This window comes from Photinus pyralis, unplaced genomic scaffold, assembly GCF_008802855.1.
Source record: "Photinus pyralis isolate 1611_PpyrPB1 unplaced genomic scaffold, Ppyr1.3 Ppyr1.4_LG9, whole genome shotgun sequence".
Classification (NCBI taxonomy): Eukaryota; Metazoa; Arthropoda; class Insecta; order Coleoptera; family Lampyridae; genus Photinus; species Photinus pyralis.
The window spans coordinates 4,387,188-4,411,414 of NW_022170878.1; the positions used below are offsets into that span (position 1 = coordinate 4,387,188).

General features: G+C 36.1%; 3 protein-coding genes and 1 long non-coding RNA gene across 5 annotated transcripts; all 4 read right to left on the bottom strand.

The window, feature by feature from the left end:
• Window positions 1-665: 665 nt before the first annotated feature.
• On the bottom strand, window positions 666-1,566 carry LOC116181281. Its single transcript, XR_004147228.1, has 3 exons — window positions 1,083-1,566; window positions 771-1,037; window positions 666-725 (listed from the first exon to the last, which is right to left on the bottom strand). It is a non-coding gene; the product is annotated as an uncharacterized LOC116181281 (long non-coding RNA).
• Window positions 1,567-2,766: 1,200 nt separating this feature from the next.
• Window positions 2,767-5,231, bottom strand: LOC116181394 (zinc finger autosomal protein-like). 2 transcript variants are annotated; one of them, XM_031501752.1, is made up of 2 exons: window positions 4,543-5,231; window positions 2,767-4,485 (listed from the first exon to the last, which is right to left on the bottom strand). In XM_031501752.1, the coding sequence occupies exon 2, from the start codon at window positions 4,475-4,477 to the stop codon at window positions 2,945-2,947; it is 1,533 nt and encodes a 510-aa protein (XP_031357612.1). In that variant the 5' UTR covers window positions 4,478-4,485; window positions 4,543-5,231; the 3' UTR covers window positions 2,767-2,944. The 2 variants fall into 2 exon arrangements, with proteins under 2 accessions (XP_031357612.1, XP_031357613.1); XM_031501753.1 differs by having other exon boundaries at window positions 4,531-4,560.
• Window positions 5,232-6,647: 1,416 nt separating this feature from the next.
• Window positions 6,648-9,151, bottom strand: LOC116181138 (zinc finger protein 808-like). The gene is made up of 2 exons (XM_031501415.1): window positions 8,790-9,151; window positions 6,648-8,735 (listed from the first exon to the last, which is right to left on the bottom strand). Exons 1-2 carry the CDS (start codon window positions 9,025-9,027, stop codon window positions 6,895-6,897), a joined length of 2,079 nt encoding a protein of 692 aa, XP_031357275.1. The 5' UTR covers window positions 9,028-9,151; the 3' UTR covers window positions 6,648-6,894.
• Window positions 9,152-23,150: 13,999 nt separating this feature from the next.
• Window positions 23,151-23,651, bottom strand: LOC116180683 (mitochondrial import inner membrane translocase subunit Tim10). Its single transcript, XM_031500794.1, has one exon. It carries the CDS (start codon window positions 23,514-23,516, stop codon window positions 23,259-23,261), a length of 258 nt encoding a protein of 85 aa, XP_031356654.1. The 5' UTR covers window positions 23,517-23,651; the 3' UTR covers window positions 23,151-23,258.
• Between the last annotated feature and the right edge of the window lie 576 nt (window positions 23,652-24,227).

The following is a 24,227-nucleotide window of genomic DNA, read 5'->3' on the forward strand; positions in this document are numbered from 1 at the left end:
AAAGTGGTATTTGTTATTTGTCTGGTAATAACAATTAGCACATCTAAATTCTTTAGAATCGATATGATTTAAAAGGTGTTGTTTAAAGCTGCTTTTGTTATTTGTCTCGTAATTACAATTAACACATTTCAAATTTTTAGAATCATTATGTTTTAAAAGATGTTGTTTAAAGTAGTATTTGTTACTCGTCATGTAATCGCAATTAGCACATTTAAATTCTTTAGAATCAGTATGATTTAAAAGGTGTTGTTTAAAGTTGCTTTTGTTATTTGTTTCATAATCACATTTGGCACATTTCAAATCTTTAGAATCTGTGTGATTTAAACAGTGTTGTTTTAAGTGGAATTTGTTATTTGTCTGGTAATCACAATTAGCACATTTATATTCTCTAAAATCGGTATGATTTAAAAGGTGTTGTTTAAAGTTGCTGTTGTGATTTGTCTCATAATCACAATGTACACATTTCAAAACTTTACAACCGGTGTGATTTAAAAGGTGTTTTTTAAAGTAGTATTTGTTATTTGTCTTGTAATCGCAATTAGCACATCTAAAATCTTTAGAATCTGTATGTATTAAAAGATGTTGTTTAAAGTGGTATTTGTTGCTTGTCTCATAATCGCAATTAGCACATTTAAATTCTTTGCAATCTGTATGTTTTAAAAGATGTCGTTTAAAGTAGGATTTATTATTTGTTCCATAATCACAATGGGCACAGTTAAATCCTTCTGAAACATTTTGCTTTAAAAATTGTTGTTTAACTTGCAGCTTACTATTTGTTGTGTGTTGACCGAAGTCACATTCAAAATCCTTGGAAATTTCAGTTTTAGTAATCCATCCACAATCAGTTTGTTGTACTTCTTCATTATCGAGCGATTTGGAACATTGTGCAGTATTGGTAATTTCATCCTTTATAATTTCGTCCTTTATTGTAACCAAGGCTTCCTTACTTACTGAAATGTTTCCTTCAATATCGGAATGAATTTCTTCTTGTTTTGGTTCAATTTTAATGAATGGTACGACATCATTTCCGTCCATATCTACAATCAATAACAGTATCGTTTTTTATTATCAAAATTTGTTACCTGTGTCAGCTTGTCTAGGGTACAGACGTCGCTAAAACTCCGGCTGTGGCTCTGGTACCGATAAAGGTCAAGTTCTCAATAATATTCCAGTGGCGTATCGCTGGGTTTTATTTTATACCTCATTCTCTAACTCTGGTTTTCCCCTCAATTGCGAATAAATCTTGCATCTATAGTAAACAAAAGAAGAGCGTCAGGAAAATTTTGATTAAAATTTTTTTCGTTAATTTGTCAGAACGACCATGCTAAGTAAAGATAAAAACGATTAATTTTATCTCCTGAGTTTTTACTTTCCTCAATCCGTTTTTTTTTGTATTTACGCTTCGCCTTCGATGTCCGTCCGTCTATGTGCTTCCTGCTCCGAGCTTGTAAAAAAATGCCAACGTAATTCAATTAAGGTAGGCTTTTGGGTGTAAACCACACAAGTTCTAGTCGAAAAATGAGCTGGCAATGGCAACTATCGGATTAACGGTTGAGGACAGGATATTCGAAAATTTCAAACAAGACATTACCGATCTGTTTGATGTATGTACTGACTTGTTGTTTGTAACTAACATTTTCTCCGTGAATGAAGCAGTCACGGTGGTGGTAAGAACTGTAGTCAAAATTGAGCTACGACACCTAATTCCGTGATTGTCTTCGACATTCAACTGTAGGCTCGAAACCAGGGGCGGGGACCTATCTTTCCGGAGCGGGATTACGCTAATCAAAGCTCTTCAGTTTAGAATCTATGTGCAATAAATGAGTTACGATTCGTAATTTCCACATATCGTGTTTTTAGTTAAATTTGCCTACAAGCCCGCGTAATTTCCCATCTTGCTTTTAACAAAAGGACTTTGTTGCACCAAAGATGAGCCACACCCATTATTCCCAAAACTTGTTTTGGACCTATATATGTTACCTCTTGAAGTTTACCTGCTACTTTTTGTGATGTTATAATTTTATGTTACGCATTCACATCTTTACAAACAATTAATTTTACAACACAATTTGATATTAATTTGACGGCTGGTTTTTTTATTGGTAAGTTCTTTTTTTTCCCAGCCTATTTCTATTTTGATTCTGTGAACTACCATTTTCAAAAGTTTATTTTTGCAATGTAATTTATTTCGACTCAAAATTTCCGAGCGTTAACAATCTTAATAATTGCGATCATTATTAAACACAAACTTTTCACAATTTGAGGGTTTTATTTTACGTTCCTTCCCTACTGTGCTTCAGGTCAAAGCGTTGTCTACAACTAACGTCCTGCTTTAGATGTTTGATTACGTGCCACTTTTCAAATTTAAGAGTGATCTTGTTTAGTTTTGGAGGGAATAGTCAATCGAGTGGCCATTTTTAAGCGTTGCCGGGTTGACTTTATTTCCGTGTTCTTGTAGTGTGAAGTTAGCGTAGAACCTGGGGGTTAAGTACACTGCAATATCAAAAGCTTCGCGGATCATTCGCGAAAAAATACAATAATTCTGTTTGTCCATAGTGCGTTTTATCTGGGACACACCGTAGATGACATGATCTCGCATAGCCCTGGCTGTAGCTCAAGTACCGGTATAGCATGGTCGTCCGTCGCGTAGTACCAATAGTCGTCACGCGAGGCGCATGATTGGAGGCAGGTTTTTGTAGACGTAATTGAACATAACATGCAGATTTTTCTTATTTCTGGTGACAAATAGATGAGTAAAAACAGAAATTTGAGCTTAATCCTTTGTCCTACTTTCACAATATTTGTTCACTGTTATTTATAAGTGAATAACAAATAAAATATTATAGACGTGACGGATACAGCTCTACTACAGTTCTTGGTTTCTGTCCAATTCAAAACAAGAGAACTCATTGACCTATGTAGTGTCAGACACGAAGCAACTTCCTCACTTGTGCCTCAGCAGATGTTGCGGTAAATACTTCTTCCAAGACGTCGAAAAATCACAATGGTCACATTTAAACACACTCGAGTTTGTGTGTCTGACGGCATGATTCTTCAGATTTTTCTTGTTATGTGTTTGATAATCGCACTGTTCACATTTAAATTGTTGGGATTTATTGTGAATTTTTAGGTGATAGTTGAAAGTACCCCTGTGATGCGTCACATAATCGCACTCATCACATTTGAAATCTTTCGTCACCTTGTGATCGCCATGTAGGAGATGTCGTCGTAGATATTTCTCCAGGTGCGTTTTAAAATGACAATGGGAGCATCTGAATATGCTTTTATGTATTAAGAGATGTTTATTAAAGTACGGCTCAACGTTTGTCTTATAATTGCAAATCTCGCATTGCCACAATTTCGAGGTGTCGTGAATTAAGAGGTGACGTTCCAGACGTTGTTTAACACCCGTTGCGAAATCGCACAGAACACATTTGAAGACTTCGGATAGCGTGTGACGTACGAGGTGTTTTCTTAGGTACATCTTGTTCGTCGTCTTATAACTGCACTTGTCACAGTATAGATCTTTGGCAACTTTGTGTGTCAAGACGTGCAGCTTAAGGCACTGTTTAATATTCGTGGCATAATCGCAGTGTGCACATCTGAAATCGATCGAGGTTTTATGATTTAGTAGGTGTCGAGATAAATAAATCTTGATATTCGTCTCATAATTGCAGTGGGTGCATTTAAAGTCCTTGGAGGAGTGCGTTAGTCGATGTCGTTTTAAAACTGTCCTGTCATCCGTTGCGTAGCTGCATTGTTCACATTTGAAATCCAGCTGTCTGATTTTCTGATGTGTTAAGAGATGACGTGTCAGGCAGTGTTTCATTTTAGTGACGTAATCGCAATGAAAACACCTGAATTCCCTTGGATCTTTAGTGTATGAGACGTGTTGTTTTAGGTCTTTGGCATTCTTCGCCTTGTAATTGCAAAGGGAGCAAATGAACTCCTTAAATATGCCGTGTTTCTGAAGGTGCTGATTTAAATATTGCTGATTATTCGTTGAGTAACTACAGTGATCACATTTCAGTGTTCTCGATTTGTGTGTGAAACCATGCTTTCGTTGATTAGTTTTGTATTTTGTTGAATACGAGCACAGACCGCAATGAAGCACTTTAGAAATGTTCTGTTGATTCTTCAGCGATGCAGTGTAATAATATGGTCCACTCGGGGACTCTTTGGAATTGGCACACTGTAAAAAATGCCCTTTGATGCTCTTCTTGCATGCAGTCACGTACGGGCAACTACCACAATGGCACATCACTGTTGCATTGTCACCGATTTTCTCTTCTATAAATGCAAGGGGTTGCGCAGAATGCAAGTAAAGTTCAGCCTCCTGCTTGTTACCATTCTCCGTCCATTCCTTTTTTATATTCGCCAAGATCTCATTGGTTACAAAATCATCCTCGTCTATGGATTCATTGATTTCTTTTTCTTGTTTCGGTTCAAGAAAAACAAAGCAGTCTTCCTCAGACATGGTTACAGCTACGAAGAATTTACAATGAGTACAAAAACTTATTAACTACTTACATTTGGTCTTACGCAAATCCTAACGCCACTGAATGCACAAATGAAGAAAAAAAAACAAATTTTTTGAGGTTACGTTCACGCAGCGTTGCCACTTTTGGTACGTCATACACAAGATGATTGTTTTTCGTATGTTGAATAACTTAAATTTTCCTTGCGCGTTGTTTATTATTTAGCCATTCTTCAAGCATTGAGATGTCAATATCCTCCAAATACCGTGTATACTTCATCATCGGATGGAACCAGACCAGTTAAGTAGATTGTGGGGATATGAGCCACCGCCGTCACCATCCGTTGATATATTTTTTGTAATTGCCGCTGGATGTTTGGTTTGGCGTCACTTGTTTCTGGTAGCGGTAATATCGCATTTCGATATCTCAGGTTTATTTTATGCCACGTTTATCCGAGTTATATGGTGCACATAAATGTTGAACCTTGTCTTCCGTGAAGTAGGGCATATAATGCTTTGTGTATTTAGGTTAGGGTGACTCGTAACACTCACGAATGTGTGTGCCTTGCTGTACGTAACTAATATCTTCCTACCGTGAGAGGGAACTCGGATGCTAGAATTCTAGAGCTAAGGTACAAAAGGATCCGAGGACCCTCGAACCTTCTACTTTAGGGGTGTAGCATCCGCAACCGAGGACCGCCTTATTCATATGCGGCGACCCATCTCTTAATTGTCTTCAGTGCCGTGTCTTCAAGTGATCAATGTCAGGGGAGGAGTGTTACTAGGCACACAGTTATTATACAAATGTCATTATGTGGAAACTGAGCTTAATTGGGGGCTCCACGAGCACATTTATTGCCATAACTGCACATTGTTACGTCACAACAATAATAGATCAGACTTGTCTTTACAATCTTTACGTCACTCTGTTCGGTATACAATGATTTCTTTATTGTCCCTAATGCGAATGATATGAATTATTAGTAAGGTGGTAAATGCATTAATGTATCGGGTGACCCAATAAGACTGTTCCTCGGCCATATCTCGAGAACCGTTCGTCATATGACTTAGGGGTAAAAAAAATTATTGTATATTATTATTATGTAGAGGAAATTTTGAGGAAATAAGAAAGGGTTTAGAGGAAATACGAATCTACTAAGGAATCATGGCGAAAGATTTAGAAATCCTTAAATGAAAGCTGCTTCGAGAACAAAATTGTGTGACGAATAAATTCTTGAGAAATATGACGAAATGGGAGGAAATTCTAAGGACAGGAATAGAACGTAAACAAGAATTGATGTTACAATCGAGGGTAATTCAATAAATGATCTCAATAGGACACTATAATATCTAGATCTGAATTGCCGATGTTTAAATTTAAATCAATTTTTAGCAACAAAAAAAAAGGGACCAACACGTTAGTCAGGGGCAATATCCAGTTTCCCAGAAAACAACGGAGCTGTAATTGTTAAATGACTATCAAACAATTGTAGTATTTACAATTCGATTGTATGGAAAACCAGTATGTAATCAAACGTTATATCGAGGTTGTAACAGCCTTTTGAGCTCAGAAGTGCGCTTTCTGCCTTATCTGTAACAGATTACAACAAACCAACAAGAGGGATAGTGAATAGCGCTGCACAAAAATATTGCGGTTAGCAAAGTCTAACGTCTGACACTAAGATAAATGGTATACTAAAACCGTAATTAATACTCGACCGCGAATTGTCCGTACAAATCGATGTATGTTTATCGTGAGGATCTCCGAAACTATAGAAGATACGACGATGCGCGATTAGTGTTATTATCACGCTTTAAAGAAAACCGGAAAATTCCGATTACTTCCGAAGATTTGCCGATTTCGCTTTCATTTTTTTCTGATGTTATTTGAACAGATACAAAACACCTTCTGTCTGTTCACTAATAAAGATACATGAAATAAATTTCTTCTGAAAACACAATAGATGTTTACAAACTTATAATGAATACGTTAGATTTATGCTAATTAGGTCATAATCTACATACAGTGTTTGCCATTTCTACCAATTTGATTCTTTTCCAGTGACAAATACACATACTCAATATAAATTTGTCTGAAGAAAATAAGGAGTTGGATATCACATTTTAGAAATTTAAATCGAGATGACATTTCTTGTAGGTATATCATAACTGAAGCCATTTATGTTTATTTATATTTATAAGTAAGAAATATAGATATGGAAGGCCGGCCCGTGTGGCGCAGTTCAGTTGAAGCTGGACTGTGGTACTAGGGATCCCTGGTTCGAATCCGGGTCCTGGCATACTTATAGTGGGTTGGGTTGGTACAGCAGCCTTGGCTGAAACCCCGTCCACTCACAAATAAAATAAAGCTATGTACTTGCGTGTGGGATAACCAGTGGAAGACATGTTCCAAACCCTCACTGGTGCTTTAGTAGATGTCTTGGTAAATGCCTCTTCCATGATGTAGTATAATCACAATGATCACATTTAAACACATTTTTATTTGTGTGTTTCAAGACATGACTCTGCAAATTTCTCTTGTTATACGTTTGATAATTGCACTGTTCACATTTAAATTCTTTGGACTTGTGGCTCGGGAGATGACTTATGAGATAGTATCTACTCTTCGTGATATAATCACAATGAAAACAGCGAAAGTGCTTTGAATCAGTGTGATTTTTTAGGATGTGGCGTTTCAAACTGCCTTTGTTATGCGTTACGTAATCACACTTGTCACATTTAACATCTTCCATCCCCCTATGATTGACGATGTGTTTTATCAGAGAGTGTTTCACTGGCGTCGAGTAATCGCAATGCAGACAACTGAAATTCCTGGAATGCGCGGCGTGATTTTGAAGATGCCGTTTTAAATACTTTTCCAAGTGGGTCCTGTAATAGCAATGGGAACATTTGAATATGCTTTTATGGTTTAGCAGATGTTTGTTAAAGTACGACTCGACGTTCGTTTTATAACTGCAAAGTTCACAGTGCCACGATTTCGAAGTGTCGTGTATTAAGATGTGACGTTTCAGACGCTCTTCGATAACTGTCGTGAAATCGCACCGAGCACATTTTAAGATGTCAGAACGGGTGTGACGTCGAAGATGGTTCTTTAGGTATCTCCAATTCGTCGTCTTATAACTGCACTTGTCGCAGTATAGATCTTCCGCAACGTTGTGCGTCGAGACATGCTGCCTAAAGCACTGTTTAATATTCGTGGCATAATCGCAATGTGCACATCTGAAATCGATTGAAGCTTTGTGATGTCGTAAGTGACGAGTTAAATACTCCTTGTTATTCGTCTCGTAATTACAATGGGTGCATTTAAAGTCCTTGGAGCTGGAGTGTCTTAGCCCGTGTCGCTTTAAATGTCCCTTATTATTCGTGGCATAATCGCACTGATCACATTTTAAACTTTTCGAAGTTACGGTGTGTATTTTGACGTGCTGTGTGATATGATGCTTAAGATTTGTCGAATAATCACAATGGGGACACTCGTAGTCCTTGAAAGTTTGATGGTGTTGTTTGTGGTGTCGTCTCAACTGCCCTTTAACGTTTGTTACATAATCGCACAATTCACATTTCAAGTTTTTAGCAGAATGCGTTTTAAGGTGAGTTTTGAAATTGGTCTCGATATTTGTGGTATACTTACATTGAGAACATTTGAAATCCACAGACGCTTTGTGATTTAAAAGGTGTCTTTTTAAATGAGGCTGCTTGTAGGTTACATAATCGCAGTGAGGACATTTCGTCTTTCCGGAGCTTTGGTGCGATGCGACATGCTGCACGAATTGGTCCTTGTTACTTGTTGCATAACTACACTGTTCACATTTAAAAGTCAGGTTTGTTCGATGAGTCAGAAGATGGCGTGCAAGACGGTGCCTAATTTTTGTGACGTAGCAGCAATGGAAACACTTGAATTCCCTTGCACCTTTAGTGTCTGAGACGTGCCGTTTTAGATCTTTGGCGTTCTTCGCTTTGTAATTGCAAACGGAGCAAATGAATTCTTTAAAAATTCCATGAGTCGGAAGGTGCTGGTTTAAATTGTGCCGATTATTCGTCGAGTAATTGCAATGATCACATTTCGGGGCTCTTGTTGATGTGTGTGTCAAACCATGTTTTTTAGTCTGATTTGCTTTGAATTTTGTTGAATAAGAGCACAGACTGCAATGATACATTTTCGAAGTACTTCGTCCATTCTTCACCAACGCAGTGTAATAATATGGTCCACTTGGGGATTCTTTCGAATTAACGCACTCTAAAAAATGTCCTTTGATGCTTTTCTCGCATGGCGTTGAGTACGGGCAATTACCACAATGGCACATCACCGTCGAGTCGTCCTCTTCGACTAATTCGTCACATACCACCAGGATTTGCTTACCGTTCAAGAAAAGTTCGCCCTCCTCCTCGTTACCATTGTCCGTACTTTCCTCCTTTATATTTTGCAAAACTTCATTGCTTATAAAATCGTCCTCCTGCATGGACTCGGTGATTTCCTCTTCCTGTTTCGGTTCAATGGGAACGAAGGAAGTGCAGTCATCCGCAGACATGGTTATCAATGAGTTCCCGTACTTTCTTTAACTCTATGCAAACTCTCCTGCCTCAGAAAACCACTACAATAGTATTCTTTGGATAAATAGGAAGAAAATGACAAACAAATTTTGTTTAGGTTAAAGTTCGCGCAGCGTTGCCACGTTTACTACGACATACTTCATACACAAGGGGAATCAATTTTTTTGTTCGTAATTATATTGAAAAACTAGATCTTCCTGCGCTTTTTTATTATTTAGCGATTCTGCAAGCACCACCCTTGAATTCTATCGGAAAGGCAGTAGAAGCCTGTTTTAACAGTGTTTGTCTGCATCGGATTCTTGGTCTGCCTTTTTTTTAGGTTGTTTCAAAGCAGCAAGTTTCACTGCACCCTACTGATTTGTTTGAGATTGACCAGTTATTAATTTTCATTTAGATTGATTAGCGACTTCAATTCTTTGTGTACGAATCTGCCTTTTTTGAGTGTAATTAACTGTTTCGTCCGTGTAGAGGTAGATGCCGAAGTGATTAAGATGCTTAGCGACATTAATTACAACTTTAGTCTAAGGTTACCTTATCCAGAATCTTCAGATACCTTCCGGACTGGAGGAGGGTCGGCTAATTAACAATGCATTTCATGTACTTTATATAAGAGACTTCGGAGTCTTACACTCTTACGCTTCACAAATGGGAAAGGTTTGAAGTTGCTTTTAAATTTGCTTGGGATGGTCATTCTTTAGCTTATCATAATTTTTGTATCAAATTAACGTCAAATTTAAATTATTCAATATCAAGGGCTACTTCCTCGGATTGTTCATTTTTGTATATTGTAGATGTGATGTAAAATACCTATGTAGTCTTTTTTTAACACAATTGAATTCAAAATTTGTAAATGAAAAAATTTATTATTTCTTATATCCTTTAAATTAAATCGACATGAGTTTCTAAAATTAAGCAAATAAATGCCTATTTCTAATATCTTCGAACAGCTGAAAGTTGGAGAATGTACATAGATTATGTACTGTATGTTATGTGAGATCTCGTGAACAAAACGATGTCGCACTGAGATATTTGATTTTTCCACATCTACAAATATTTAGTCAAAATTTTAAATGTTTCAGGCAAGGTTGCTCTACCAACCCAACCCACTGTACATTTACAAATACTCACGCCTAACCCGGATGTGAACCAGGGACCGTTAGAACCACAGTTCAGACTGAACTACGCCACACGGACCGCCAACATAACGTAAGTTAGGACACGTATCATGAAGCCACACACTAAAGAATTAATATTTAACTTTGTTTTTTGTGCTTTAAAAGGTGTTGTTTAACACAGGATTTGTTATGTGTCTCATAATCACAATGAGCACATTTAAAAAGTTTAGAAACTTTATGTTTTAAAATGTGTTGTTTAAAGTAGCGTTTGATACTTGTTTCGTAATTGCAATTAGCACATTTTGCCACATTTACATTAGCCGAAAGTTTGTGTGTTAAAATGTGTCCTTTAAGATATTGTTTATTGTTTGTTCCATAATCACAATGAGCACATTTAAACTCTTTCAAACCGGTGTGATTTAAAAGGTGTCGTTTAAAGCAGTATCTGCTATTTGTTTTGTAATCACAATGAGCACAGTTAAAATCTTTGGAGTCAGTATGTGTTAATAGATGTCGTTTAAAGTAGTATTTGTTATTTGTCTCGTAATCACAATTAGCACATTTAAAATCTTTAGAATTGGTATGTTTTAACAGATGTCGTTTAAAATTGTTTTTCTGGTTTGTCTCGTAAACACAATTAGCACATTTAAAATGTTTAGCAATGGTATGTGTTAAAAGGTGTCGTTTAAAATAATATTTGTTATTTGTTTCGTAATCACAATTAGCACATTTAATATCTTTAGAAATGGCATGATTTAAAAGGTGTTGTGTAAAGTTGTTTTTCACATTTGTCTTGTAATTACAATGAGCACATTTGAAATCTTTTGAATCGTTATGTATTAAAAGGTGCCGTTTAAAGTGGTATTTGTTATTAGTCTTGTAATCACAATGAGCACATTTAAAATCTTTCAAATCGATATGTGTTAAAAGATGTCGTTTAAAGTAGTATTTGTTTTTTGTCTCATAATTACAATTAGCGCATTTAAAATCTTTAGAATCAGTATGTTTTAAAAGATGTTGTTTATAGCAATATTTGTTATTTGTCTCATAATCACAATTAGCACATTTAAATACTTTGGAAGTGGTATGTGTTAAAAGGTGTCTGTTAAAGTTGTTTTTCTGATTTGTCTGATAATTACAATTGGCACAATTAAAAACTTTAGAAACTGTGTGTTTTAGAAGGTGTTGTTTAAAGCAATATTTGTTATTTGTCTCGTAATCACAATTATTACATTTCAAATCTTTAGATGTGGTATGCTTTAAAAGATGTTGTTTAAAGCAGTATTTGTTATTTGTCCCGTAATCACAATTGGCACATTTAAAATCTTTAGCATTGGTATGTGTTAAAAGGTGTCGTTTAAGGCTGTTCTTCTGATTTGTCTCATAATCACAAATACCACAATTAAAATCTTTAGAATCGGTATGTTTTAAAAGGTGTCGTTTAAAACAGTATTTATCATTCGTCTCGTAATCACAAACGCCACATTTAAAATCTTTGCAGTCGGTATGTGTTAAAAGGTGTCGTTTAAAGTGATATTTATTACTTGTCTTGTAATCACAAATAGAACATTGCAGAGCATTACGTTTGTGTGTTAAAATGTGTCGTTGAAACAGTTGCTTACTCTTTGTTCCATAATTACAATGAGCGCAGCTAAAGCCTTCTGAAACATTTTGCTTGAAAAGTTGTTGCAGCTTACTATTCGTTGCGTGTTGACTGAAGTTACTCTCAAAATCGTTGGAAGCTTCAGTTTTAATACTCCATCCATAATCAGTTTGCTGTTGTACTTCTTCATCGAGTAATTTGGAGCACTGTGGAGTAATGGTAACTTCCTCCTTTAGTGTAACCAATGCTTCATTGCTTACTAAAACGTTATCTTGAAGATCGGAATGGATTTCTTCTTCTTGTTTTGGTTCAATTTTAATTAGTGGTTTTCCGTCCATATCTCAAGAAATGTGTTGAATTACGTTTTTGTTAAAAATTTAAGTTGACTATTTTAACAAACAAATTTCTTGCCATTGCTCTCATACCTCTGGCCGTAGCTCACGTACCGGGGTAAATTCAGATTGATAGCGTCTCATTTCCAGTGGCGGAGTAATGGTTTTTGTTTTAGACTGTATCCCCTATTAGATTAAGTACGTAAAAGCGAATCCACATGCATCAATTATCCAACATATATACTTAGCGTATTCAATTCAACTAACATCTTTTGCTCTTCCTACTTTTTTATATATACTTCAAGATATGTGTGGTTCCGATTTCTTTATAATATCCACAATGTGAGGTTATGATAACATGTAGATCAACGCGCAATCAAAACCAGAAAAATGGGGAAAGAGGAGTTAACCTTATAATTTTCCCTAAGCGTATGCCATTGCTATTATTATTATCATTAAGGTGTGTATTCATTCATTTGCAACAAAATGTATTGTAATCATTGAGTTAGAAAACAAATGGAGGGAATCAAATGCTTCGCCAGACGTAGACCACGGGAACCAAAAGTGGCCTCTAACTGTGATTAAAGTACCACACCACTTCCGTTATCATTAGCGTCTCACTTCAGTGGCGTAGAGATATAATTTTCTTTCCACTAATAGGAATAATAACAAAAAAAACGTATAGAAGGAGTAAAATACATGCTCGTGGTAAAGTAAACAAAATAGACAAGGATGGGAAAGTATGCAGATTTAATATAATCATTGATTACAAATCTAAATATACATCGATGTGTTCCAGTAGTATAATTAAGGCCAGTTTTATACTATAGCCACTACAACTTGACAACTCCCATTAAATTTTGTTGATCAATAGCTACAATTTCTGGTTGGTCTCAGCTTCATTACAAGTTTTGATAGTACCTACTGCATATTTGACGAGATACTTGATGAACATTTTCCGGTGCAACCTTTGGTCGAAATCACAGCAATGAAGCGTTGTGAGCACAAAAGTAAATTTTGAGAGCAGTTCTCGAGATATATTTACAAATGTTAGGTATCCATTTTGCTCGAAGTACTGGTTCGTTTGGAAAACTAAGAAACATAAACTAGGTACCTACAACATGATAAATGACATGTCTTACCGATGAAAGGAAATGCCCTGTTTCTTCCCTTTATGAGAAATTTTGCATGATACGCAGCTAATCTTTCTCAATTCACAAAATTGCGTGTGATAAAAACACTATGCGGCAGTTAGTTATTTATATAAACCAGAGCACAAACCGATCCGAAATTATTAGGTACTGTAAAATGGCAAATTTAATAAAATTTGAATTTGGTGGAAAACTGACAGTGACAGGACCCGCGTTTTCATATGTCAAATAATGTCGGCCAAAATGTACCTTCACGGGAACCGATCCACGCGAGTGGCCTCTATCTGTGGCAACTTCCGTCTACAAAAATTCTTACCCCCTCTACCATTATATTCCCTCCATTAGTTTTCTACCTCAATGATTGTAATCTTTGCAGCCCACGCGACGCGATTGGCTCTTCCGGGGCATTTTTATGAACCATTCTGTAACATCTTTAAACCCTTCAAAAATATGTAGTTGCCGATTTTTGAGTGGTATAAATCAACATGAGTTTTCAGAATCTAAACAAATGTCTATTTCTAATTGTAATATTTTCTAACAGCTACAAGAAAATTAAAAAAATCCCAGAGAAAGAGATAAAGATAATTGGATCTCAGAAATGGGACTTCAATATTTATAAACAAAAATATGTTGACACGCTTTGAACAGGCCCAAGCATCTGTATCTTTATGTCTTACTCTGAGATAATTGATACTTAAATGTTTCCACAACCATAAATATTTAGATGCAGAATTAATATTAATTTAACTTAACGAAACAAGAAATTTGCTCCTTGTAAAAAACGGTTCCTTAAAAAGGTGTTGTTTAACTGTGTCTCACAATCACAATTTCTTTAGAAACTATGTTTTAAAACGTGTCGTTTAAAATAGCGTTTAATATTTGTCTCGTAATTACAATTAGCACATTTCAGCACATTTGCATTACTTGAAAGTTTGTGTGTTAAAATGTGCCCTTTAAGATATCGTTTATTATTTGTTACATACTCACAATGAGCACATTTTAAATGTTTAGAATTGGTATGCGTTAAAAGGTGTCGTTTAAAGCAGTATTTGTTATTTGTCTTGTAATCACAATGAGCACATTTAAAAGAATCGGTATGCATTAAAACGTGTTGTTTAAAGTAGTATTTATAACTTGTCTCATAATTACATGTAGCACATTTAAAGTCTTTAGAATCGGCATGTTTTAAAAGGTGCCGTTTAAAATAGTTTTTTTGATTAGTCTCGTAAGCACAATTAGCACATTTAAAATCTTTTGAATCAGTATGTGTTAAAAGGTGTGTTTTGAAGCAGTATTTGTTACTTGTCTCGTAAACACAATTGGCGCATTTAAAAGCTTTAGAAACAGTATGATTTAAAAGGTGTTGTTTAAAGTTATAGTGCACATTTGTCTCGTAATCACAATTGGCACATTTAAAATTTTTAGAGGTGGAATGTCTTAGAAGGTGTTGTTTAAAGTGGTATTTGTTATTTGTTTTGTAATCACAATGAGCACATGTAAAATCTTTAGAATCGGTATGTTTTAAAAGGTGTCGTTTCAAGTAGTATTTATTATTTGTCTCATAATCACAATCACCACATTTTAAAACTTTCGAATCCGTATGAGTTAAAAGGTGTTGTCTGAGACTGTTTTTCTGACTTGTCTCGTAATCACAATTAGCACATTTAAAATCGTTAGAATTGGCATGTTTTAAAAGGTGCCTTTTGAAGCAGTATTTGTTATTTATCTCATAATCACAATGAGCACATTTAAAATCTTTAGAATCAATATGTGTTAAACAGTGTCGTTTAAGACTGTTTTTCCAATTTGTATGGTAATCACAATTAGTACATTTAAAAATTTTAGAATCGGTATGTGTTAAAAGGTGCCGTTTAAACTGGTATTTGTTACTTATCTTGTAATCACAATTAGAACATTGTAGAGCATTACGTTTGTGTTTTACATTGCGTCGTTGACGCTGTTGCGTATTCTTTGTTCCATAATCACAATTGCCTGTGTGTTGACCGAAGTTACTCCCAAAATCGTTGGAAATTTCAGTCTTAATACTCCATCCAAGGTCAGTTTGTTGTTGTACTTCTTTATTATCGTGCGATTTGGAGCACTGTCCAGTAATGGTAACTTCGTCCTTTATTGTAACCAATGCTTCGTTGCTTACTAAATTGTTTTCTTGAAGATCGGAGTGGATTTCTTCTTCTTGTTTTGGTTCGATTTTAATTAGTGGATTTTCGTCCATATCTCAAGAAATGTGTTGGATTACGTTTTTGTTAAACAAAAATAATAAACAAATTTTCTCGTCATTGCTCTCATACCTCTGAAAGCTCTGGCCGTAGCTCACGTACCGGGGCAAATTCAGATTGATAGCGTCTCACTTCCAGTGGCGGAGTAATGGTTTTTGTTTTAACTATCCCCTATTAGATTAAGTAAGTAAAAGCGAATCCACATACATCCATTATCCGACGTATATACTTAGCGTATTCGAATCAACTAATAAAATATTGCTAATTCTACTCTACATATACTTCAAAATATGGTAGATTTTGTGTGTACCCGATTTATTTATAATATCCACGATGTGAGGTTATGATAAAGACATTTAGATCAACGCACAATCAAAGCCAGAAAACTGGGAAAAGAGGAATTAACCTTATAATTTTCCCTAAGCGTATGCCATTGATATTATTATTAAGGTGCGTATTGAGATGTCTATATCCCTTTAAATACCCTGTATATTTCAACGTCGGATGCAACCGGTCTAGTATTTGGAGATTCTGGGGACCTGAGCCACCGCCATCACCACCTGTCGTTGTTTTTTTCGTAATTTCCGGAGGATGTTTGGGATTGGCGTGCTTGGCGTCACTGGTCGGTTGTTAAAACTTGTTGGTGGTAGCTTTATTGTGTTTTGAGTTGTATTCATGGAGTTTAGCTTTGTTTTTGGTGTTTGTGCGTAAGATTCAACCACTTTGGTGTCGGGTAAAGTATTTTATGTAGTTTACTCTTATGTACTGTGATGATCTTAGCCTCCTACTATCTTGGTGGCTAACGCCAACTTCAAGTCACACTGGAATATTGGACCACATTCGGTAGTAGCGGGAATGCCAAACTAACATGGCTGCCTATTTGAATATTCTCGCTTACATTTCCCGCGAGAATCTGTCACTCTGGGGCCACTCCGAGTGCACTAAGATCGTGATCATCATGTAGGACATCTACGTTGTGTAATAACTGGGTTCTCAGCAGGCACTGAGGGCGTTTTATGGGTAAGGAACACCAAAAGCAATAGTTGATTTTTATATTGCAGCTAATACCAAAACGGTGCCCCTGCAGAGGGTCTTAAGTGGTTCTATACGACTCCGGCATTTACCTTACGAATTAGGAAAACTGCAGGAAAACCTAATTCGGAGTAGTCCTATAATGAGCAACATCCAATGTACCGCACTTTTGAGCCCTCTCGAAACCGGGGTGACTACTACAAACACGCTATGAGTAACCAAAATGGGATCGAGCCATTCCCCAGATATTACAACACATACATCAGACAAAACTAAGAGATGTCAAATATACCTCGCCGGGCGGGAGGAGTACCCAAGACCAGTGGAGACCCTGTAGTCATGGGCTAAAGTTGTTGGGTTCGGAACGAGCGAAAATGTTAGTGTTAGCACACCTCCCTCTTGATTACTCACAGTCCCAAATAAGCAAATATAATGAAATGCAATGGAATAATCGAGAGTGACTAAAAAGCACAATACACAAATTAAATATGTACACATGCAAGTATGTAAAGCACAGATACAGCCCTACCGACAATGAAACATGATTGCCAATACCAACAAAGGTTACACATTAAAGGTACAAGTGATTGAATTCAGTAAGTACATAAATAAAGGGTTACAATCTGCATTCAAGTTACACACATTTATAGATTAACTGAATAAAGCAAATACCTCACCTTATATAACAAAGCAAAAGCACACAGCAATGATTAAGGTATCACAAAATATTTCAAGACAAGCCGTACTTTACACTTCAGCCGGTTACGAGACAAAGACCATGACCACACATGTTAAATCCTATTTATTTGACCAACCCAAGCCACGCGGTAATTTGATCTGCTAATACCCCTAAACCACCCCAAAATCGCCCATTCCCTGCATTTCACGCATTTCTAAGAAAAAAAGTGGACTGCCTGTTGAAATTGTAAACAGATGTGGTCTTCTAAGAAATTCCATCCGTCTCATCTTCGCTCTCTTTCCCTTTTCTGTAATCCCACCAGATTTCTGTTGGCAGCTTGTGTAACCTACATGATGTATAGGGTGCTTCGTATCGATAATCATATTCACAGGACGTTGCTAAGGTGGGGGTATCTCAAATACTCTACGCATATTGTTCAAACGTACCCTGTTACTTGAATTCATTAATTAATTAAGGTAGTGTTACATGTTCTGCTGAGGTGGTTGGTGTTTTAATTTGCTTGTGATTAGCATAGTTTGGGTTTTATTCAAGGCCAAGGTTTTTTTCTCAAGTCGCGCTCTTTTTCTCCTTGGTAGTCTGCTTTTGCGAGAGTGCGGCACCTTTAGGTTTTGCTCGCTTTGCTTTTAATGTACCACATCCAAATTCCCGGGTTTTAAGAATAAGTTTATAATAAATAAACTCGCAGACATTACAGCGTTTTATTTGAGTGTTCCTGCCCGACTGGGTCCCGAGTCATTGTATTAGCTTCGTGTAACGTAAGGCGGGGCCCTACCTTAGACGATCCAATCACGTGCCATTCTTTTGTTTGAAATTTGAGCGGGAACCGTGTTTTGATACTGGCATTGCAACGTTGCCACTTTGCCGTGAAATCTGTCATCTTCACTTCGAGCCTGGGGTGGGTTAAGATCAGTACAGTATCCTTTCATTTTCAACATATTGTATTGTAATCTATGCAGCCCATTCGACGCGTTTGGCTCTTTCGGGCATTTTTATGGAACCATTCTGTAACATCTTTAAGTTCCCCTCAAAAATATTTATCTGTCAATTTTTTGAAGGTATATGAATAGAATTGGTAACAACAAAGATATATACTTGTAATTTGGACAAAAGTAGCACCAAATGTGGACATTCAGTGTACGTCTAATGGCTCAAAATCATTCGTCCACTGGGCATCCACTGTACAATCTTGTGCTGTCTGGGAAGTATATTCTGTTTCATATATTTTTTTAAATAAAGTCGCTTTTACACAACAATTCGGCATACCAGCTTCATTTCATTTCTGCTTCACTCTCAACAACATACTTCTCAAAAATGCAAATCGACAATTACGGCTTAACAGGACTTAACTAACAATACGTCAACAAGCGTTTTTTTGTACGTTTGCGGGCATAAAAAGCGCTTTCACTTTCTTAATCTTTAAAAAATTAGGTACTTTAAATCAACATAAGTTTCCAGAATCTTAGCAAATGTCTATTTCTAATTCTAATATTTTCTAACAGCTACAAGAAAATTAAAAAAATCTCTGAGAAACAGATAATGATAATTGGATCTCATGAAGTGGGACTTCAACATTTATAAACAAAAATATGTTGACATGTTTTGAACGGGCCCCCCAACGCATCTGTATCTTTATGTCTTACTCCGAGATAATTGATACTTAAATGTTTCCACATCCACAAACATTTGGATGCAGAATTAAGATTAATTTAACTTAGCGAGAAACGACACAAGAAATTTGTTCCTTGTAAAAACGGTTCCTTAAAAAGGTGTTGTGTAACCGTGTCTCACAATCACAATGAGCATATTCCTTTAAAAACTATGTTTTAAAATGTGTCGTTTAAAATAGCGTTTGATATTTGTCTCGTAATTACAATTAGCACATTTCAGCACATTTGCATTACTTGAAAGTTTGTGTGTTAAAATGTGTCCTTTAAGATATCGTTTATTATTTGTTACATACTCACAATGAGCACATTTTAAATGTTTAGAATCGGTATGCGTTAAAAGGTGTCGTTTAAAGCAGTATTTGTTATTTGTCTTGTAATCACAATGAGCACATTTAAAATCTTTAAAATCGGTATGCATTAAAACGTGTTGTTTAAAGTAGTATTTGTTATTCGTTTCGTAATCACAATTAGCACATTTAAAGTCTTTAGAATCGACATGTTTTAAAAGGTGCCGTTTAAAATGGTTTTTATGATTAGTCTCGTAAGCACAATTATCACATTTAAAATCTTTTGAATCAGTATGTGTTAAAAAGTGTCTTTTGAAGTAGTATTTGTTATTTGTCTCGTAATCACAATTGGCGCATTTAAAAGCTTTAGAAACAGTATGATTTAAAAGGTGTTGTTTAAAGTTATTGTGCACATTTGTCTCGTAATCACAATGACCACATTTAAAATCGTTAGAGTCGGTATGTATTAGAAGGTGCCGCTTAAAGTGGTATTTGTTACTTGTTTTGTATTCGCAATGAGTACATTTAAAATCTTTGGAATCGGTATGTATTAAAACGTGTCGTTTCAAGTAGTATTTGTTATTTGTCTCATAATCACAATTACCACATTTTAAAACTTTCGAATCCGTATGAGTTAAAAGGTGTTGTCTGAGACTGTTTTTCTGATTTGTCTCAAAATCACAATTAGCACATTTAAAATCGTTAGAATCGGCATGTTTTAAAAGGTGTTGTTTAAAGCAGTATTTGTAATTTGTCTCATAATCACAATGATCACATTTAAAATCTTTAGAATCAATATGTGTTAAACGGTGTCGTTTAAGACTGTTTTTCCGATTTGTCTGGTAATCACAATTAGTACATTTAAAAACTTTAGAATTGGAATGTGTTAAAAGGTGCCGTTTAAACTGGTATTTGTTACTTACCTTGTAATCACAATTAGAACATTGTAGAGCATTACGTTTGTGTGTTACAAAGCGTCGTTGAAGCCGTTGCGTATTCTTTGTTCCATAATCACAATTGCCTGTGTGTTGACCGAAGTTACTCTCAAAATTGTTGGAAATTTCAGTCTTAATACTCCATCCACAGTCAGTTTGTTGTACTTCTTTATTATCGTGCGATTTGAAGCACTGTCCAGTAATGGTAACTTCGTCCTTTATTGTAACCAATGCTTCGTTGCTTACTAAATTGTTTTCTTGAATATCGGAATGGATTTCTTCTTCTTGTTTTAGTTCGATTTTAATTAGTGGTATGTCATCATTTCCGTCCATTCAATAACGTTATCAAGAAATGTTTTTGTTTATCAATAATTTATATTAAACAAACAATTAGTAGCTTTAACTGCAAGCAGTAAAACGTAAACCCCTGGCTGTAGCTCAAGTACCGGTAAGGTAAGGCTCAGGTTCACAGCGTCTTACTTCCAGTGGCGGAGCGATGGGTTTTATTTTAACCTGTATTCCCAATCAGATAAGTATGTAACTAAAAACCGCTTTACATTAGGCAATTTTCGTGCAATGCAAGAGCAATGCAAGTTAGAGATACGTTACTGCGCATGTTCATACGCAATTCAGGTGCAAGAAAAATAAATAGAGAAAGTTCTATTTCACTTGCAAGTTTGGCGCAAGTTCTAGTAACTTTTCTAGTAATTTTGTCAATACCACAATTTATTTGGTTTCGCGTGTGTTATTTTGTGTGTGTTTTTTTAATAGCAAGCGCCACCACATAACAAGCTGTAGCCAGCTTAATTTCCTTTTGTTTGCTCATACCTATAATGGTCAATTTTATTAAGTTTCATGAATAACCTTCTGTGTAAACAAACTGAAAAGTTTCAATTTTTGAAAAATATGTTGTCAGTACTGCAACACTTTTCTAAACTTGCACAAAAGTTGCAACACAATTGCATAAATGTAAAACCGTAAAAGCAATGCAAGGCAATTTTAGATTGCATAGCGCAAGCCTTGCATTGCACTAAAATTGCCTAATGTAAAGCGGCTTTAATAACATCCGTTTTCTAATCCTATTTTGTTATGTAAACCTTAAAATATGGTAGATGTGTGACTATTGACATAAAAGTGGTTACTCATTCTAAGTGAGCATAGTGCTTCCCCGTCTACAACCTTGGTTGCAGTTCTTAGCATCTTAGCAATGCGAGATATTTAGGGGCTCTCTCATTAACATTTCCTCTATTTAAAATATGTTCTGCTTGAGCGATAGTCGATTTGCACATTCTCACATGTACCTTTTGTGTTAAATTAATTTATGTTAACTGAAGGCTGGAGCAGCGCCCCCTTACGTTAGTTGTAAGAGCGCTTTGACCTGAAGCACAGTAGGGAAGGAACGTAAAATAAAATACTGAAATTGTGAAAAGTTTGTTTAATAATGATCGCAATTATTAAGATTGTGAAAGCTCGGAAATTTAAGTCGAAATAAATTACATTGCAAAAATAAACTTTGAAAATGGTAGTTCACTGAATCAAAATAGAAATAGGCTGGGAAAAAAGAACTTACCAATAAAAAAACCAGTCCTCAAATTAATATCAAATTGTGTTGTAAAATTAATTGTTTGTAATGATGTGAATGCGTAACATAAAATTATAACATCACAAAAAGTAGCAGGTAAACTTCAAGAGGTAACCTATAGATTAAAAACAAGTTTTGGGAATTATGGGTCAGGTAAGCAAGTACCAAGATTCTTAGAAAGGGTGAAATACACAGGATGTGACTCATCTTTGGTGCAATAAAGTCATTTTGTTAAAAGCAAGATGGAAAATTACATGGCTTTGTAGGCAAATTTAACAAAAAACAAAATATGTGGAAATTATTGAATCGCCACTCATTTATCGCACATAGATTCTGAACTGAAGAGCTTTGATTAGCGCAATCCCGCTCCTGCAAGATAGGTAACTCGCCCCTGGTTTCGGGGTTTCGAAGCTACAGTTCGAATTAGGTGTCCTAGCTCAATTTTGACTACAGTTTTTACCACCCCCGTAACTGCTTCATTCACGGAGAAAATTGTTAGTTACAAACAACAAGTCAGTACATACATCAAACGAATCTGTAATTTCCACATACTAAAATAAAATGATCAAAACTTATATGAATGATACTTCAGGGGCAAGACCAAGTAATCAACATCAATAAACATAAATTAAGTTAGTATTACACCAAAAACGTAAACAATTACAAACAATAGCATAACGGTATCACATATGTGATTATGCTTTGCGGTAAACCAAGTAAATTTCAAAAACAAAAAATATAAAATGTGGCATACAAAACACAAATACGATATAAAGAAATGCAAAGATTACTATCTGCATTAAAAAACTTTTTCCCACGTAGAAATTGCATGGTTGCCAACTCTGTTTCGTCGTAAGTTGTATATACAGGGTGGGACCTCTCAATTTGTTGCACAAGGGAACCACCGTACCAGAAACGGCCTCGTCGTTTAATTTCGGCTAAAATCGAAACTCTGCCGCGCTCACTGAAGAATTGAAATCTATCTTTTTAATTGAAATCCGGTTCTGATAAAAACCCAAAATGGCCAAATCCCAACGCGATCTACGACTGTTTGGAGCTATATCAATCCCTACTGCCATTATACACTTGGCTGGACGGCACCAGCACCTAATGAAAAGTGACGTTTGTCACACATTCTGATGTACATTCACAACAAAATTAGAAAAAGGCAGATTCCCTATTATGGCATATAGAAAGGCTACATAAAGCAAGTCAAATTAGTGGGTGGAGATAAGCAGTTTCCCAATAGAACATACCCACTGGCCAGCGATTTAACAAGGCCTTGATACAGAAAGCGAAGGACTCTTTATGAGTAAAATATCACCCATACAAGACAGCCGAGGTTGTTGCATGTCGACTCAGTGGGCAGAAAGTTGAAACAGTGGAGGATGTAATAGGGGAATTAAACCCCACAATAGATGTTAGGTTCTTCAATGATCTAAAGCGACTCTAGAAACCAGTCAGGGACATCATAATTTTTATTAAATCGATTTACATAACGGCACCTGATCACTAGAACTAAACAATTCTAATTAAAAAACTACAAAAATCAACAAATGCATCAACACTCATTTCTTTTTTAACAATTCCTCGTCCTGCATCGACAATTGTCCTAATTTCTTCCCGATACGTTCATGAATATCCAAAAACTTGGCGACGCACCGATCGAGGCAGACGGCCTCGCCCTTCGCGATCTCGGCGTCCGAGTAGACGGGCGGGATGCACTTCTTGTGACATGCCGACGTCAGCCGGTTGTACATGTCGGCCATCATTTCGATCTCGAGATCCTGAATCAGCTGCATCTTTTGCTGTTCGGTCTGCGCCATTATTCGTTTGATTGCTGTCGGTTTGCGAGCGTGTTCGAGGTGTACATGCGTTCCCTTATTTTCATATGCTCGTACCGGTTCGCTACGATGCTTCGTTTCGATAGATAAAATCCGTATATGCCGGCGACAACTACGACAGTCCTGCGGGAATTGGGGTGTAACGAAACGGATTCGTTTACGTTGACTTACCAAGCAATTCCTAGTTTTCCCACAATACTCAGCTTGGCGAATTTCATACTTTCATTTTGAGGTTAGGTTTTCTTATCGGTCATTTTACAGAAAAATGTAGTAGAGGGCGACACAATATTTTACTATACAGGGTGCAATAATTCCGCTTGCCAATTGAGTTGTAGAGCGAAACAAAACCAGCGTTAACTTTTCATCAACAACAATAATAGAAGGATCGAATTGATTTTGAACTTTTAAGAGGTTGTGTGTATACTTTTTGCTTGTTTTGCCGAGTTCAGTATTGTGGGTTGCCTATCTCGCAGAAACAGATTCATTGGATCCTTCAGATTCTTCACGTCCTTTATATTCTTCATAACCTTTGTTTTTCATGTGTTTGATGTCCTTCGTGATCTAAATGTCATAACATATCCTTTATGTCCTTTATATCTTTCTCGTCTTCAGGTATTTTCAAATTCTTCACATAATTCGTATCCTTCATGTTCTTCATATTTTTCTGGTTCTGATGTGATCCTCCTTATCTTT

Coding starts and splice junctions, on each gene's coding strand:
- LOC116181394 (XM_031501752.1), bottom strand. CDS start 4,477: ATGTCTGAGGAAGACTGCTTTGTTTTTCTTGAACCGAAACAAGAAAAA.
- LOC116181138 (XM_031501415.1), bottom strand. CDS start 9,027: ATGTCTGCGGATGACTGCACTTCCTTCGTTCCCATTGAACCGAAACAG. Junction 8,736..8,789: donor GACGGTGATGTGCCATTGTG/GTAATTGCCCGT, acceptor GACATTTTTTAG/AGTGCGTTAATTCGAAAGAA.
- LOC116180683 (XM_031500794.1), bottom strand. CDS start 23,516: ATGGCGCAGACCGAACAGCAAAAGATGCAGCTGATTCAGGATCTCGAG.